The sequence below is a fragment of the Oryctolagus cuniculus genome, chromosome X (assembly GCF_964237555.1).
Source record: "Oryctolagus cuniculus chromosome X, mOryCun1.1, whole genome shotgun sequence".
In the NCBI taxonomy this organism is placed as follows: Eukaryota; Metazoa; Chordata; class Mammalia; order Lagomorpha; family Leporidae; genus Oryctolagus; species Oryctolagus cuniculus.
Genome location: NC_091453.1, coordinates 32,765,308 through 32,782,394, shown reverse-complemented (window position 1 = coordinate 32,782,394; position 17,087 = coordinate 32,765,308). Strand labels below are relative to the sequence as shown.

General features: G+C 51.7%; 1 protein-coding gene across 4 annotated transcripts; it reads right to left on the bottom strand.

The window, feature by feature from the left end:
• Positions 1–1,673: 1,673 nt before the first annotated feature.
• On the bottom strand, positions 1,674–15,892 carry USP11 (ubiquitin specific peptidase 11). 4 transcript variants are annotated; one of them, XM_008272547.4, is made up of 21 exons: positions 15,687–15,892; positions 10,609–10,718; positions 10,290–10,420; positions 9,842–9,959; positions 9,295–9,440; positions 9,118–9,179; positions 8,897–8,993; positions 8,389–8,562; positions 8,128–8,286; positions 7,518–7,742; positions 7,310–7,393; positions 7,106–7,200; positions 5,477–5,683; positions 4,805–4,857; positions 4,346–4,609; positions 4,182–4,252; positions 3,796–3,908; positions 2,724–2,873; positions 2,501–2,616; positions 2,257–2,345; positions 1,674–2,173 (listed from the first exon to the last, which is right to left on the bottom strand). In XM_008272547.4, exons 1-21 carry the CDS (start codon positions 15,833–15,835, stop codon positions 2,051–2,053), a joined length of 2,736 nt encoding a protein of 911 aa, XP_008270769.3. In that variant the 5' UTR covers positions 15,836–15,892; the 3' UTR covers positions 1,674–2,050. The 4 variants fall into 4 exon arrangements, with proteins under 4 accessions (XP_008270769.3, XP_069923085.1, XP_069923084.1 ...); XM_070066984.1 differs by lacking the exon at positions 15,687–15,892 and adding an exon at positions 15,256–15,394; XM_070066983.1 differs by lacking the exon at positions 15,687–15,892 and adding an exon at positions 15,046–15,384.
• Between the last annotated feature and the right edge of the window lie 1,195 nt (positions 15,893–17,087).

Here is a 17,087-nt window from a genome sequence, read left to right as displayed (position 1 = left end):
GTGGTAAGGCCGGTAGCTGTCACGGAGCAGGAGCCCCTAACTTGGTGTGAAAGGCTTGGTGGTTTGCTCACGTCCAGATGCCACTCGTTTGTCCGCCCTCCTCAGCTCCAGAGTTGTTCCCCCGGGGAGCCCGTTTCTCCGCAGTGACAGCGCCTGTGGGGGAGGTTGAGTGGAAAACGTTCCGCGCTTGAAGGGCACCTCAAGCTCAGAGACACCATGCCTGCCTGCTTAGGCATCGTGCCGGAGCAGGCGCTCCTCTTGCTCTTCTCTGGGGTGAGGCGGGGAGAACCTGCGTGGTGGGGGTGCGGAGGCCACGGTGGGAGGACGGTCGGGGGCAGTGCGGACAGGCTGGCCAGGTCTGCGAAGCTCGTGTGCAGGGGTGCTCCTAGGGGGCTGTGAGGTGCTCTGGTGGGATCTTTACACCCGGAAAGCACTCGTACACAGGGAGGCCCGTCTGTCCAGGTGCGTTCCTTCCACACGAGATGTGGTGCCACTTGTGTTCAGGCACAGATCTGTGGTCCTGGGTCCAGACAGGCCAGAGACCCCAACTGCGAACTGACGAGGTCATACTGACCTAACTGAGTCAGAGCAATTCCTGGACTCCTGTACATCTCTCTCCCCTTCTGAAACTGGAGATAGCAACTCCCACGAAAGACTGTTCTAAGGTGAGTGTTATTATGAGTCAAAATCAATTAAAAAAAAAAACTGGGCATATAGCTGGTTCTTACCACTTGGAACAGGGGATGGCTGTTGTGGTATTTGGGGGAGTTAACAAGTGGACAGGAGAGCTCTCTCTCTCTGGCATGGAGGGGCAAGAGGGATAAAAGGAGTTTGGATTAAAAAAAATTAGGAGAAGCTGGGTGTGGCTCACTAATTGTGACAAAGATATTAAGATGAGAGGTTAATAGGGGAAACAGGCTGAGGGGTATATGGGAACTTTTGGTTTTACTACCTCACAACTTTTGTGTTGCATATTTAAAACTATTCTGAAATAAAATGTAAAAAAAAAGATCTCTCCATCAGTATTTAGACAAGGCCATAAGCAAAGTGGAAGTTCTCCCTTCCATAACTTTGGCAGCTCATGGCAAGAGCCTCAGGTGATCACTGACATCATAAATAAGAGTGTCAATTGTTAAATTAATAACAGGAGTCAGGACCTCTGTCCAACGAGTTGTATCATGAGAATTAACTGCAAAACTTGTTCTCAAACAGTACTTTCTATGTTGTGTGTGTGTGGGTGCAAAGTGTTGAAATGATTACTTAGTATAAAGTTGGTCTTCGGTATATAAAGTTACTTAGAAATGAACCTTAATGAAGAATGGGATGGGAGAGGGAGTAGGGGGTGGGACGGGAGTGGGGGTAGGAGGGTGGGTATGGGGGGAAGAGCCACTATATTCCTGAAGTTGTACCTATGAAATTTGCATTCATTAAATAAAAGCTTTAAAAAAATCTCTGTCACTCTGCCTCTCAAGTAGAGGACAACACTTTGTCAAGATAAGGAAAAGTGCTCAGAGTAGCAGCACGTGGCACACGCTTGGTGCTCAGCGAGAACTTGGAGCAGCAAACTTGATACACCCGGCATTCGGGAAGCGCACCAACAGTCAGGTATAAACCCGTGCTTAGTTAAGCACGGGGTGGGGGGCAGGGTGGCGGGGAAAGAACCCACACCGCAGGACAGGGAACACAAGGCGCTTTATATATAACACACACAGCAGAAGGTACAGGATCTCAATAAGAAAATACACTCTCTGTTGAGGTGAACCCCCATAGCAGCCACTCAGAACACTCCAGGGTGAGGAAGAGGGAAAGGGACAACCATAAATAAAGACCAGGAGGGAGGGTACTGTTCTAAGGGGCACACACAGGCCGGGGGAGACACGACCTTCTCTCCCCGGGAAGAGCGCAATGCAGCGGCACAGAAAAACGGTAGCCACAACTAAGCCTTGTTAACGCCTGATGGGGGCACCGAGCACAGAGAAGAGAGTGGGGGGTGGACACAAGAAGCAAGGTGGCAGGGGGCTTCCTTCCCTGTGGCAGGCCCCAGGGCCGCTCAGTTAACTTCCATGAACTCCGCGCTGGAAGTGGAACTGCAGGCAGGGGAGGCCGGGGCCTGGGGCTGCAGGCGGCGCACCACATCCTGGCGTTGGTAGAAGAGTACGTAGGCTGCCTTGGACTGCCGGGAAAGCAGAGGAGTCAGTGTGGACTTCAGGGGGCATGGGCACACGGGGCAGGGAGGAGAGGGCACTGAGGCTGTACCTCAATCTGATTCTCATTCACAGGGGACACGCTGCTGTCATCAAAATAGTGCCACTGGCCGCTGTCCTTGTTGCAGGCAAATGTTGTGTCTGGAAGGGAGAGCGAGCCATCCTCATCCTCCCTCCCGCCCCGAAGAGGTCTGTTCAGGCTCACCCACCACCTAGTCAACCCGCTCGGGGCATCCTTCTGTGCCCAAGTCCAGACCCCTCCCAGGGCACGCCCCTGCCCGCAGCCTGGCACATACAGTGTCCATCGCGCATGCCCCCATAGTGGTTGGAAACCGCGATCAGGTCGTATTTGTACAGCTCGGGAGCCGACTCGTTCTGCGGTTTGATGACAAAGTCAGAGAAGTCCAGATCCCTGTGGGTGAAGACAGGGCCATGAATACCGGTGCCACTGCCCGCCTGCCCGCCCGCCCGCCCTTGCTCCCCACCTCTCCCCTGCCTCACACCCCCACCGCTCCTCACCGGATAGGAAACTGCACGAGGGTGTCCAGCTTCTCCCGGGAAAATTTGGAATAGGAGAAGCGCTTCAGATGAATGATGAGAATCTCCGGCAGCATCCACAGGTCCAGCTTCTTGGTGGCCAGCTGGTGCCGCTTGCAAGAGGGGCAGTACCTAGACACGTAGCCGAGCCGGGGAAGAGACACGTTCTGAGCACCTACTGCAGGCCTTGGTACTGTCTGGCCCACAGACACACTGTCCCAGCTGTAGCCCGCCCGGGGACATTAGTTAGGCTGCTCTCTCCTCGTTCAAGTCCCTCCCATTCACTGAGTCTCTCCCGCCTGCCTCCTGTATCCGTGCAGTTTCTGTACTGCTTTGTATTTGTGTCTGCTTTCTGGCCCGTGAGATGCCAGTCTTTAGTTTACACTCTTTCTGTATCTCTCGAGTTTTCTCTCTTCGTGTTTTAGGCATTCATTCGCTCCCCAGCTATCTGTTCATTGCCTACTGTTTCGCCCCTTGGGGCTATTTTATATTTCTGCTCTGTGGAGATGCTGCTGTTCCTTTTTGTATTTGGGAGACTGGCTTCCACATGGTCCTCTCCGCTCTATCCTGCCAGTGTCTGCACGTCTGCTGAACACCCGACACCAGGGTAAGCAGTTAGGAACCGAACTGGAAAGCCTCTCCCCTTGAGGAAGTTCTCTCTAGTGGAGAAGGCAGGGAACACAAACAGGGATCCCGGACATGATGTCAAGTGGCACTACTGAGCTAGAAAGAAAGGCAGGCTTGGCTGGAAGGCAGGCGCGCAGAGAGGGAATAGGGGGCGGACAGCGGGGGAGGGGTGGCGTTCGGCAGGGTAGTAAGAGGCGGCCTGCCTGACAGGTCACATTTGTCCAAAGACCCAAGCCCAGAGGTAACAGGGCAAAGAACACCCGTGGGAGCAGAGACAGCCCAGGTAAAGGCGTGCAGCAGGGAACGTGCTCACGGTGCCAGTGGCCAGTGGGGCAGGCGGGGTCTCCATCCGGGGGCCAGTGGAAGGAGACACGTTTCGAGAGGCAGCTGCCCTGGGCCCCGCCCACGCCCCACTCCAGGGCCTCACCAGGGGTTCTCCTTCTCCAGGGTCTCCATGGTGGTGAAGAGCTCGATGCACTCCTGCAGCTGCACCGGCGCCTTCTTCAGCACGTACCCGACACAGTCGTGCTTCACGTAGCCCTGGGGTGGGGTCAAGCGGTGGCCGTGGGGCCGGGCATGGGGGGGGCAGGGGGTGGGGTGGGGTGGGGTGGAAGACACAGGCTGAGGAGGAGGGGTCAGAGCACAGGCTTTGACTCTAGGGACCTGCTGCCCTGGAACGCTCAGCGCCACGTTCAGGTTCCAAGGTCAGGCAGCACCTGGACCTCGATCTGCTGGCTCTGCTCCCAGCTGGCAAAGGTGGGGGTGGGGGTATGCACTCTGAGCACCCCCGATCAGCCCTGGGATCTCATTTACCTCAGCCTCCACCTCATCATAGTAGCGCCGCTTCATCTCTGGTTCCCAGTCGATGGCGATGTACGGCTGGGCTGGGGTGAGGAGGGGTTGGTCATGGTTCCCGTTCCCAGGCAATCCCACCTCCCTGTCCCCTCCAAGCCCAGCTCCCGGCCAGAGGGAAATACTTTGAACGTCCTCAGGGGAAGTGGTACGGTCGCTGGTCCCATTGGAGTTCACCGTCTGCAGGGTGAACAGCTGCTTGCGCCGCCGCCGCGGGGGCCACTGGGATGACCGAAGGCAGTTGTCCAAGAGGAATGGGCACCTCCTTGTGACCCCAGAGCTGGGCCCAGCCTGCTCTGGCTCAGGTTCTCGGAGGCTGCCCCTAGTGGAGGGCCCAGGCATAGCATCTTTATCCTCGTCATCGCTGTCATCGTCGTCGTCCTCGTCACCTAGAATGGAGAGGATGTCAGAAGATTGGCCTGTGGGAGCCCCAGGGGATTAAGCTGCAGTGCACATCCAGAACCCTGGGTGGGTTAAGACCTGTCCCAGAACCCCCACCCGCTGAGCCCTGGCCCCTCACCCCCCACTCAGGCCATGGGACCACCTGGAAGGACCCTCATCCTCATCAACCGTCTCTCCCTCACCTTTCTCATCCCCATCGTCCTCATCATCTGAGCTGGGTTTGGTCACGTAGCGTCTGCGACAGAGCAGAGGAGACTCCCAAGGCAGGGCACAAAGACAGTGGGGCAGGGGGTGGGGGCGGGGCGGCGGGGGCAGAGCCTGGAATTTGACTGATGATGATGGGAAGTCACTGGTACACCCACACATCAATGGTTCTTACTTAAGGGCCTGGCAGGTCTAGAAGGTGACAGGCGATTGGTGGAGAGGCTAGCGTGGCAGCAGGGGCCGGAGGGCATAGCACCCTGTGAGCCACAGTCAGGAGCACGCATCTCACACACCACAAGTGCAGCCTCAGGAGGGAACTTTTGAGGGTAAAAAGAAGATGAAGATGACACATGGCTTTGCCTGGATTTTAGGCTATGATGAAAATCTTTCGGTAAAAACACAACCGGGTCTCTCCAGGGAGGAGACAGTGAAACGTGAAGATGAAGCTGTCTCTGCACTTTGTCCTGTTCACCTCTGTGTCTCTAGCACTTAAGACAGGCAGTAAGCAAAGCCAGAGATCTCGACAAAGCAAGAGCCCTCCAAATCCTTTGGCCGTGGGAAGTCTGAACTGCCTTGGGGATGTATCAACACGCAGCTGAATACCCAGGTCAGCCCGCACCTCCCTCAGCCCCCAGGAAGGGCACACTTACGAAAGCCGGTACATCAGGATGTTATACAGGCCCTCCCAGGAGAACCGGTCCCGGGGCACCGACACCAGGAGCGGGTGCCCAAAAAGCATCAGTCCATAGTAGGAGTTGTTGTAGTCTCGGGCTGGGGTGCGCTCCCGCATGTAGACAGGAACCACAATGTCCTCTCTTGAGCCCTCGATAGCCTCAATGCGACCTGTCACCTCATATCTGCAGAAGGCGGACAGCAGGTCATGCCCGATCACAGCAGCTCAAGGACTCCCTGACTCTGTCCCAGTTGCTCCACCCACTCCCTTCTTATAGTCTGGGGAAAAAATCCCTGTTTGATGCTTTACAAACTGTGAAATGACTTACACAGCACGTGACTTAGAAGTTGTTTTATAATGTACTCTAGTACGGCACTGAGGGGGTTAACAAAAACTTTTAGTGACAAAGGAATTTAAAAATCATCTATTAAAAAAACACTTTTCCAGGATCAGCACTGTAGTGCAGTGAGTTAAGCCATGGCTTCCAATGCTGGTATCCCATGTTGGAGCACGCGGCTGCTCTACTGATTCAGCACCCTGCTAATGCACCTGTAAAAGCAGCAGACGATGGCCCAAGTGCTTGGGCCTCTGCACCTACATGGGAGACCTGGAAGAAGCTCCAGGCTCCTGGCTTCAGCATGGCCAGCCCTGGCCGCTGCAGCTATTGGGGAGTGAGCCAGCAGACGGATGATCCACCCCCGAACCCTAACTCTGCCTTTCAAATTAAATAAATAAATAAGTAAATAAATATTAAAAAAAAAAAAAAAACACTTTTTCAGGGCCAACACTGTGGTGCAGTGAGTTAAGTGGCTGCTTGCAACAATGGCATCTCCTGTTAGAGCACTGGTTCAAATTACAGCTGCTCCACTTCCGATCCAGCACCCTGCAAATGTGCCTGGGAAAGCAGCAGAAGAGGCCTGAGCCCCTGCCACCAACCAGGGGGTCCTAAATGGAGTTGCAGGCTCCTGACTTCTGCCTGGCCCAGCCCCTGGCTGTTTAGACCATTTGGGGAGTGAACCAGCATTTGGAAGACCAATCTGCATCCCTCCCTCCCTCCCTCTCTCCCTCTCTCTCTGCCACTCACCTTTCAAATACACAAATAAATAAAAACACACACACAAAAAACCATTGCTTGGCTTACAAAGAACTTTTCTGCTCACAAAGCATGTTTAGTTTTTACTCAAAAACTGAAACAGATTTAAAAGTTGTTCCAAATGCTCCTGTGTTCAAAAATCATCTTAGTGTTCTGTATTTCAAAACCCCCTTTTTGTTCTGAAGACTTCAACAGAGTAAGGAACTCAGCTCAGAAGGCACAGAAGGAGCCCCGTGAGTGCTCAGTGAAAGAAAGGAACAGCGGCTTCCCTCCCATAATGAGGAAGAAAACACCCACAGACACCCTGTATTAAAGCTGTGTCCCTCAACACTCGCCTCGCTGACAGCACACACACGCCCCGGCCCTGCCACAGCACATGGCCAAAGGTCTACGCAGGGTGCCCGGCGAGGGAGGCCGAGGAAGGAAGAGGGCAGGTGGTGAAGGTAGAGCCACTACAAAGCAGCAGACCAGCTTCCCAAGGAACCAGCGTCTCCCCCTGGGCCCCTCACTCACACAAAGATGTCATCCCGGTCCAAGATGGTGCTCAGAGAGTCCTCCAGCTGGTAGAGCTTATAGAAGCGGTGGCTGAAGACATCGGCCACCATCATCTGAGAACAGGATAGGGGGACACTGGTCAGCCCGCAAGGTGTCCCCTGGCCCTTCTGCCTCCCCACCCTCTGAATCCCACCCCCGTGGGGCCTCCTTCTGCAGTCTCACCCTATCTGGTGCAATACCGGTGTGTTTGGACAGAGCCACGCACAGATCTGAGATGTTGCCTTTCTTGGGGACCACAACGCGGTGCTGAGGGGACAAAGAGTATCCACAAAAGATCAAAAGGGTCTGTGGTGAGCTGACACAGCGAACCTTAAGGTAGGGCACAGTGCCACGCTCCTGACCACCTGTCCTTCCCTGCGTCTCCCCATACCTGCTCGGGCTTGCGCCGGGGATCCATAGGGATGAAGAAGACCTCCATGACCCTCTTGTGGCTGACAGGAAGTGGGACACTGAGGTAGCAGAACGGGTCAAAGGTCACAGACACATTGCCACAATCAGGGCACACCAGAGTGGACTTGAAGAGGCCGTGGAACGTGTCCACGATCACAGAGTCGTTCCGCCGCTTGTGGTTCTGCCAGGCCTCCTGAGCCACCTCCTGTTGACAGGGTCATGATGGTGTGCGTGTGGCGGGAGGAGGGGCTCGCCCAGGGCAGGGCAGAATCATGGTTTCGGGTGGATTTGTACAGGGTTAAAGGGGAGGCTGCTGCTGAGGGCCGGCAGCACAGTTACAACTAAGCACATCTACTGCTCGCTCCGAGGGCTGGAGTTTATTTGGGGCAGGAGCTTGGGTTGGGGACAACTCTGAGCAGGTGCAGAGGCAGATATGGTGCTGGAGCTACGGGCCGAGACTGAGGCTGGAGTGGACGTCCAGGGTAAAGGAACTTAACAGCAAACAGGGGGATGCTGGGTACTCGGCGGCAGGCCAGAGAACTCCCGAGGCAGAGGCCGTGGGGGCTTCCGTGGGACTGAGGAGCACCCACCTGATCTGGCCGCCCAGCAGCGTCGCACAGCTCCACGTACTCCTTCTTCTTGACCCGGTTGAGGTCCTCATGCAGCCCATCCAGGAGGAATGACAGCAGCTCCTGCGAGTCGTGCTGCTGGTAGCCCAGAAACTGGGAGGCAAAATGGCCGACTTTGTTCTAAGGTGGGCAGGGCAGAGAGAGTGTGAGATGAGACGGAGGGAGTCAGCAGAGGCAGGAGGGGCGGCGGCGGGGTGAGGGCGCCCCAGGGTAGCGCCGCACCTTGAACACGTGCGGCACGATGGAGCGGTGGTGGCCCGACCACGCCTGCTTCACCAGGTCTGCGTAGGCCTCTGCGAGCTCCCCCTTCATGCCCAGCGGGTTGCGGAAGTTGAGCTCCTCCAGGTAGCGGTTGTTGAGGAAGTACTCAGTGAGCTGTGGCACGTTGCTGAGGCACTGCAGGGGCGGCAGGGCCAGGAGAGAGAGGAGGTGGCCAAGGTGTGGACAGGGAAAAGGAAAGAAAGAGGGAAGAGAAAGGGAAATCGGGAAAAAGAAGATATTAGTATTGCCCGAGGAGGAAGTGGTGGGAGGGGGTAGAGGGGAGGCTAGAGAAAGCAAGGGACAAGCAGAGAGCGAAGGGATTGGTGTTTCAGGGGTGCATACGGGCATGCTGACGCAGGCTTGTGAGGCCTGAGCTTCCAACCTGAGCCCTTGCCCCAGCCCCCTACTCTGTCCCCAGGTCTTGCCACCCACCCTGTGGCAGTGCCAGAAATGGTTGTAATGGCCAAACCTGTAGGGCTGAGTTCATGAAGCACGTGTTGCCCAGATTGGTAAGACCACAGATGCCCGGCTGGCCCTGGAAGTCCTCATCTTCTTCCGCTATGCTCCTGAGTTGGATGAGAAACGTGTCAGCGGAAGGCCTACTACGTATGGGGACGAGGGGCACATGGGTGCAATCACTTGGCTGACTGTGGGCCACCCCCACTGTGGACCAACCACCCAAAGGCTTACATGACATGCAGCTGCGCGCTGGGCCAAGTGCCATCTCTGTTTCGGGTCTCCATAATAATCAGCTGGGTTGGAAAAGGAGAAAGAAGGGATGCAGAGGCATTCATGGAGGGCCTGGTGGGCACTTCCTCCTCTCTTCCCCCCAGCCTACCTGAGCAGAAAAGTCCTCCCTACTCTTACCTGCCCAGACTCTAGGGCAGCGTCCAGCACTGTGACGTGTGGGTCACACAGGCGATCTAGAGTGCCTTCTGAGTTCTTGACCCAAAGCCGCGTGTCCACGTGAGATTCCACCAGAAACTGCTGCCGTGCTGTCCGTAGTATTAGGTCTGTGAGGGTTGATGGGGCACATTCAAGATTTTCTTGGGCCTCAGAACTGACCCATGTTAGCATCCCCGACTCATCTTCACATTCTTAGTCAATACTCCATGTCCCCAGACCAATCTCCAAGTGGCTGATCCACACTCAGGACTTCAGATTCCCAGCAAATACCCTCTGCCCTACATCTAAACCACTGGGGTGCTGCTCACACAACTCTGGAAACTCTAGCAGAACCCCCTCCCCCACGCCGAGTGTCTCCCACTAACTTGAGCGATGCCTTCCTGGTCCTCCAAGGTCTGATGGGTGCACTCTCAAGTGTGCCACAGCCTACTCCCATGCACACTCATGTCACTGAGCTATGACTCACAGCTGGGAACACCAACAACCATTCCATGCGCCCTGGACTCACCAACAGAATCCGTGTGGCTGAATTGAACAGTGCGAGGTGAGCTCATATCATTGTGCTGGACAAGCAGCAGTTCCACCGGGTACACCTCAACCTTCTGGATGCTAGGCAGTTCTATGACCTGTGAAGACAGTGGTACATACACAGGCATGCTCACATAGGATGCACACAGACACAAGCACAATAACCCGAGGTCAAAGGAACAAACACGCTGGCTTTTGATAGTAGCAGATGACGACACACAGCCATCTGTAAGTGGAGCTGAACTCACACAACAGACACATGCAGACACCTGCAGCACGAGCTGTGAGCCGAGACACAGGTGACTCTACCCGGAAAACACGGATGTGCACACACACGTGGGTCTGGACCCACCCCGGACCTCTAAGGCCTTCCTCGCACCCAACCTCCCATGGAATCTACCTATCGGCACCCTCCCAATCCACTATACCTTGCGTTCAATGGGTGGCTGGCCATGCTCTAAACCATACCAGCTGACCAGGTAACGCCAAGCAGCTGCTGGCAGCAGTACGTAATCCTTGCCTTCCACCAAGCCCTGCTTGAGGCGCCAATTTATTTGATCTGTGGGGTGGGGGAGGGGGAGGGAAGGGTGGTTAAAAAAAAGAATCAGGGAAGGAATCTGACAAGTAACTCTGGCCATCCTACCCATGAGCTAGCACAGAAAATGGGCTTCCGGCCATCTGTAGGGACAGAGGGCACAAGATCTCCAGGGCTAGGTTAGTGAGAAGGACGCAGGAGAGGCCTGATACCTTCAAAGAGCTTGGCATTGTTGATGCAGCCAGGAAAGGTGCAGGAGTCCTGGTTGCCTTCCTGGACGTACAGCTCCCACTGTTTATACCAGTCTCGCTCCACAAGGAACCTAGGGCCAGACAGGGAAAAGGGTGTTACATGGTTACCTGGAGATTCAAGTTACCTGGAGATTCGCGATTCATGTACAACTTCCACCAACATACTGCAATTCAACATGAGAACTGTCAAATCATACAAATATACATCAGAAGCAAAAGTTAGTCAGTGTGGGACCGGCGCTGTGGCGTAGCGGGTAAAGCTGCTGCCTACAGTGCCGGCACCCCAAATGGCACCGGTTTGAATCCTGGCTGCTCCACTTCCGATCCAGCTCTCTACTATGGCCTGGGAAAGTGGTAGAAGATGACCCAAGTCCTTGGGCCCCTGCACCCGCATGGGAGACCTAGAAGAAGCTCTTGGCTCTGGGTCCAGCTCAGCTCCAGCTGTTGTGGCCACTTAGGAAGTGAACCAGCAGATGGAAGACCTCTCATCTCTCTGTCTCTCTCTTAACTCTGCCTTTCAAAAAAACAATAAATATTTGTTTTAAAAAAAGAAAAATGCTGAGACATTCTAAAGTCTGGAATATACTCATCATGTAGTAAGCGTTACTGCTCTGACCCCAAGGCCTGAATGTAAAAGTGTAGACACAGAAACATATAACCTTCCTCCCACACACAACTGCTTTGCTATGAACTTCTGATGCATAAAAAGGCTGCCTTAAATATTTAACAGCCCCAAATGAACACTTTTTAGAAAATAACCAAATTGATGGAATACGCATAACATGGTCCTGGTCTGTTTCCCAGCAGTTTAATCTCATAAATGTTGATCTCTTACACATCAACGTTTTCTTGTTCATAAAAGCATCGGAGAGGTGGGAGTTGGGAAGCACAGAACAATCTTGGAATAGACTAGAATTCACCTGACTACTGTGGAGTTTCTTGCCCAGTTTGGATGGTTTGTTTTTTGTTGTAGTGACCGCTCCCAAACCCTGCCACAGTGCTCACATTTTTCTCATTTCTGAGAAAATCTGGTTATTTTAGTTATGCTAATGATTTACATAAATGGGTTAATTATATAATAATGACAGAAAAATAGAAACATGGATATAAGAAATGGTTCCCTACTTGTTTCTTAAAAGGCTGTTGGTTTATTCAGATGGTTAATGTAACACTGTTGTACTAAATTTTATTATACCTGTATATGCCTAAATACATATATATATATATAAAGGCATATTAACAAATCCTTTACTGTAAGTTGTTAAATGACTAACATACCAAAGGTGGAAAACTAGATTTGGGGTCTTTTTCTGTAAGACAACTATATGGAGTCCAGGGCAATACTGCTAAGATGTTCCTCAAAAAGATCTGAGCTTGCATCAACAAAGGAAGGGCAGTAAGAACAATCACATTTCTCCAACATGGTCCAAATAGTAGTTACTTTCTAACTTTAATTAGTTTACAATTTTTATATGAGCTTTCATTTTTCCAACTAAAAAAGAAGTTTAGCTTCCTATGTCAATTATAATCAGATATAATCAGATATGCTAACATAAGTATCTACCAATGTTTCTTGGGTCAATCTCCTATGAGACACTGTTGCCTTCCATTCACCCACTGCTGCAAGGCTCTGAACTCAACCACTCTGTTTCCTTCACCTAAACAGGAACCCTGGGACTGCTTACCTCTGCTGGCCAACTATCCACACCCTGCCCAGACCTGCTCGACTCCCTGGTTACAGCTCATTTCATTGTGTTCATAGGTGGTTCACACTCGAAAAGAAAAACTACCAATTTCTGAAGATATACTGTCATAAATTTGAATTTACTCCTAAAATATAAGCTGTGCCCAGAAGTCATATCAATTCAGACAACCAAATTATTAATTGCCCTCGTCCAGATCTGGCAACTGACACAAGATACAAAGTGCAAATAACAATATTCATACAAGGTCTGTGATTTGGGGTTAACCCATGACTTCAAGATGCTTTGTAAACATGTATTTCTTGACCATTGCAGCCAATCCCTAAAAAACGGATAGCAAAGTAACCTTGAGATGCTTTGTCGTCACCTAAATAGATCAGCATTTAAAAAGTGGAGTTTAGCAAAAATGCTCCATAGTGCCCACAAGAGCTGAACCGGCACTGGTGTGATAATTTTTTTTAATAAGGTAAAATTCACATAACATAAAACTAACCATTTTAAGGTTAACCGGTAATGCAGTGGGGTTTAGAACATTCACAATGTTGTACAATCATGACCTCTACCTAGCTCCATTCATCACTACAAAAGGAAACCTGGTACTGGTGGGTAATTGTAAAGAGTGCTGCCAAGGATGACAGGGTCTCATGGCCTACCTACCAAATGACACAGTCATGACAAGGCTGTCATGGTAGGAAGGGTCCGAGAAACCAAGCCTGGAGCCCTCTGAAACATCTCCAAGCGGGCTATAACACATTCTGCCTACTGTTTGTTTTCAAGACCCGCTGAGGCTTTTCCCTGCTGGAGAGCTATGAGGTAATGGCAGAGAAACATTGTTTGGTTTTTGTATCCCTATCTGGGGAATCTCAATGTATCTCTCCAGTAACAGGGACCACACTTCACTGCTACTGTTACTGAAGGACTCAATGCAGGAAAGCCTCACTAGAAAGCCCTCTGAGGTTTCACGTGGCTGCCAAACAGCAGGAGACCAACATGGCTGACCATGACGGAGAAAGAGGGAGGGAGTGTGTCATCAGGGAGGTGGCAGTAAGAAGTAGAATGGAAGCAGGGGACCAGCCTCTCAAAGCCCTGTAAGCCACTTACACAGCATGAGATGCGAAGCTAGGAGAATACTGTGAGGAATGGACATGATACATAGTTCAAAAATCCCTTACTGTGTGCCTAAAGAGAAAACTGGCGCCCTTTGTAGCCCAGAAACTAGCCTAACAAGCATCCAGGTTAACATCACAAATGCTGCTGTCATGTGGAGCCCATGGATAGCCTGACAGGACAAGGGCTCACAGTATGTATCCAGCACGAATTCCTATGTGTCATATATGAAGTCTGATTTCATACATATATACATACACACACTCTGTATGTGCCTAGGGAGCAAATACTATTTAGGGATGCATACACAGGAGGTAGAACACTGAAGCAAAAGGAGAGCTAGTTAGCTTGGAATTCAGGGTAAGAGCTGCTCCTCCCCGGATGGGGGAGGAGAATGTCCCTCTGGGAGGGGCCCAGAAGGGTATCTTTAAGGTGATGTTCCCAATGCTAACCTCGGTGGTCACTTCACGTGTTTTTCCTTTATCATATTTCAGGTTGTTTTTTTTTTACTTTGACATAGACTAAGAAAAGTGGCAGAAATAATATACAAATTACTCCCTGTACGCTCTGCACCCAGAGTCCCCAAATCTAACATCTTACCCATTTTCTCAATTATTGCATTTGGGGGATGTTTTTAATGTATTTTAAAATCGACAAAAATCCTGCCTGTTTGTGTTGCTGCAGCCGGATGTTTTGACATGTGTATACACTGTGGACTGATTAAAGCTAATGAACATATCCATCACACCATGTACTAATCACTTTTTTCTTGTAATGAGAACATTTAAATCTGCCACTTATTTTCAAAAATGTAACACACTATTATTAATGTGAATCACCACGGTTTACAACAAGCCTCCCGAACTTCACTCCTCGGATTTTGTATCCTTTCACCAACATCTTCCCAATCCCCCTCATGTACATTTTCTGCAATATACTATTTTTTTTTCAATCATTTGGGTATAAGCTTGGTTACATGACGGTTCTTTACCTCTACATTTTTCAGTACCTAAGTCCTAAAAACAAGGATATTCTTTCAAAAAGACTATGTTCACAACCAAGAAATGAACAGTACTCATAGCTAACCTATGGACTTCAGGCACATTTCACCTTTTTTTCCCATCGTCTTTTTCAGTAAAAGATAAAAAGACAATTTTATAAGAAAAACAACCCTCATGGATCCAACTGAGGATCACATGTTGCATTTAGTTATCAGAACTTGTTCAACTAAATCAATTCTCTCACTCTGGAATAGTTCTTCAGCCTTTGTCTTTCACAACCATGACATTTTTGAAGAATATAGGCGGTTTATGTTACTAGGATGTCCATCAATCTGGACTGAATAATTATTTTGTACCATAATCTTTTTACGTCTTACGTATTTCAGAATTTCAAAGGCGAGATGCGATTCGGTGAAAATGAAGAAAAAAACAGAACATTTCAGAAGTCATTCATTAGAGAAATCGATAAAATCCGATTTATCGCTAGGCAGTGATTTTTACTGCTTATTTTTTCGGATTGTAAGAAGAAAAAGAAGTACTAAAAAAGAAACCGAATTTAACATCAAGGTCCCTCCCACGTTAATCACCTGCTCTTCCTCCCGTCCTGGGAAAAATACCTCCTCTCAACTCAAAAACCTCGCCGCCTCACAAACTTTACACCTTCGCAGGCGCCATTTTCTGCCTCTTCGGTACCGCCTCCTCTCCAGTCTGTCCCAGCCTCAGGCCACGCCCCTCGGCCCACGTCACGAACTTGGCTTCGCTCTTTCACACGTAATCCCTCGCTCCCAGCGACCTACAGCGGTTGGCCCCGATCCTGCTCTTCTGCTGACGTCCCAACGCTCGCCGCGTTCGCAAGCTCCCGAGAGCAATCGCAAACCGCTTAGAACCCTGAGATACTCCCTTACGCAACGCAGGCCACGCCCCCCGCCTTACGTCGCAGAGCCCGCCTTCTTCCCAAGCAGGCGGGGTTCCACCTCCATAGACGGCTCCCTTTGGGCCCCGCCCCCACAACTAGCCCCATTTTGTTCTCAGTCGTCAGGTTGTACCTCATAGGCCCCTCCCCTTTCCCAGACACTGCCATTCATCTCAAGCACGACCCCGCCCCTCTCTCCCGCTGTCCGCCCCCCCAGCCCCTCCCCCGCCCCCTCAAGCAGTTCTCCGCGGACCTCGGCTGCCAAACCCTCCGCGGTGGTTATCGCCCCCACCGTCCGCGGCAGCCCAACCTCACCAGCTTTCGCCGGCTCGCAGAGGACGCTCTCGCCCATTCTCGCCATTCTCTATCTGGTGTCGCTGGCTGTCGAGGCCGGGCACAGCTTCGCGTCGTGGCTGTCTGGCCGCGGCCGCGGCCGCAGCTCGATCCGCTGCGACCGCCGCCATCGCCGTTCGTCCTCTCTCTGCCGACGCAACTGGAGATAGGAAGACCCTCGATTGCCACTTCCGGATTCTGGTACCGGAAACGGAAGCAGAGCCCCCCGAACAACCAGGGGACTACTGCCATCTTGGAAATGGGCCCCAGGCTTAGACGAGTTGGGGGGCTGGGCGTACATCGGGGAGAGGCGGGGTAAAACATCCAGTTGGGAACGAACACAGACAACTAAACAAGGGTTGTGGGACTCTAACGCCATGTTGAGTTAGGGTAAAAGGTTGCATGGAAAGCAGAGGCCGAGGCTCTAGAGGTGGGCGAGGGCAAGTTGGGAGTGTTGTGGTCACAAAGGCCCTGAGTTTTCCCAGCCGTGTGCTTTTCTGAGAACCGCGGACCCCGACCTTGGGGACAATGTTTCTGTTATCCAGACTGGAATGCTCTCCCTTCATGGCACTACTGTTCTCAGCTGTGAAAACTCAATGCATCCCCAGAGAGAGCGGCCCAGGCCTGCCATTGTGTCTTCAGAATCCCTGTTGAAGGCAAAGTAGCCCCGGGCCCTGGGTGTTTGTTGGAGTCACAACAAGCGGTAACTAATAGTCTGGCCAGTTTAAGTGCTTTATTGAACTTAAATAGTAGCCTCAGGTAGCAGGTACTATCTTGTTGCTCAGGGGCAACTATGGGGGAAGCTGGGGACCAGAAATGTTACCTCACTGCCTCCTGGCTAGTTAAGTGGTAGTGCTGTGTGTGGTTCCTGCCGGTGGAAATCTGGTTCCGGGGCTGTCACCTTAAACACCAGGCCAGGAATTCTCAAACTGTGGTCCGAGGCTATCTATTGGTCCAGGAAACCTTCTCGGGGGATTCACAAAGTCAAAACTATTTTCACAGTACTTTCCATTCTCTGATGCGTGTACAGAATTATCTAGAAGCTACCTGATATAAGAAGGAAACTCTTTGGGTGTCTTCAATCTTTAATATAAAGGGATCCTGAGACCAAAAGTTTGAGAACAGTCGACAAGGCCGGGGTTTTTTAATCTCAGCACTGTGATTTATGTGTTGTAGAGAGGATGTTTAGTTGCATTCTTGGATTCTACCACCAGATCACCCCTCAGGACAAGGAATTGGCTCCCTGCCAGATGCCCACCCCACTCCCGGGCTTGGGGTAGGGGCTGTCCTTGGCTGAGAGCCACTGCACTGTGCTATGCTCTTTCTCTGTTAGGGCTCCCAGTTCTACCTGTTGGTGGTACCTTTAATGTATTCCTCTGTGGT

What these genes read in the sequence shown, in the direction of transcription:
- USP11 (XM_008272547.4), bottom strand. Translation starts at nt 15,835, where the DNA reads ATGGCGGCGGTCGCAGCGGATCGAGCTGCGGCCGCGGCCGCGGCCAGA. An exon ending in CAGCCACACGGATTCTGTTG is followed by an intron (nt 9,441 to 9,841) that starts GTGAGTCCAGGG and finishes CAACCCTCACAG; the next exon opens with ACCTAATACTACGGACAGCA. An exon ending in AGCGCGCAGCTGCATGTCAT is followed by an intron (nt 8,994 to 9,117) that starts GTAAGCCTTTGG and finishes CATCCAACTCAG; the next exon opens with GAGCATAGCGGAAGAAGATG.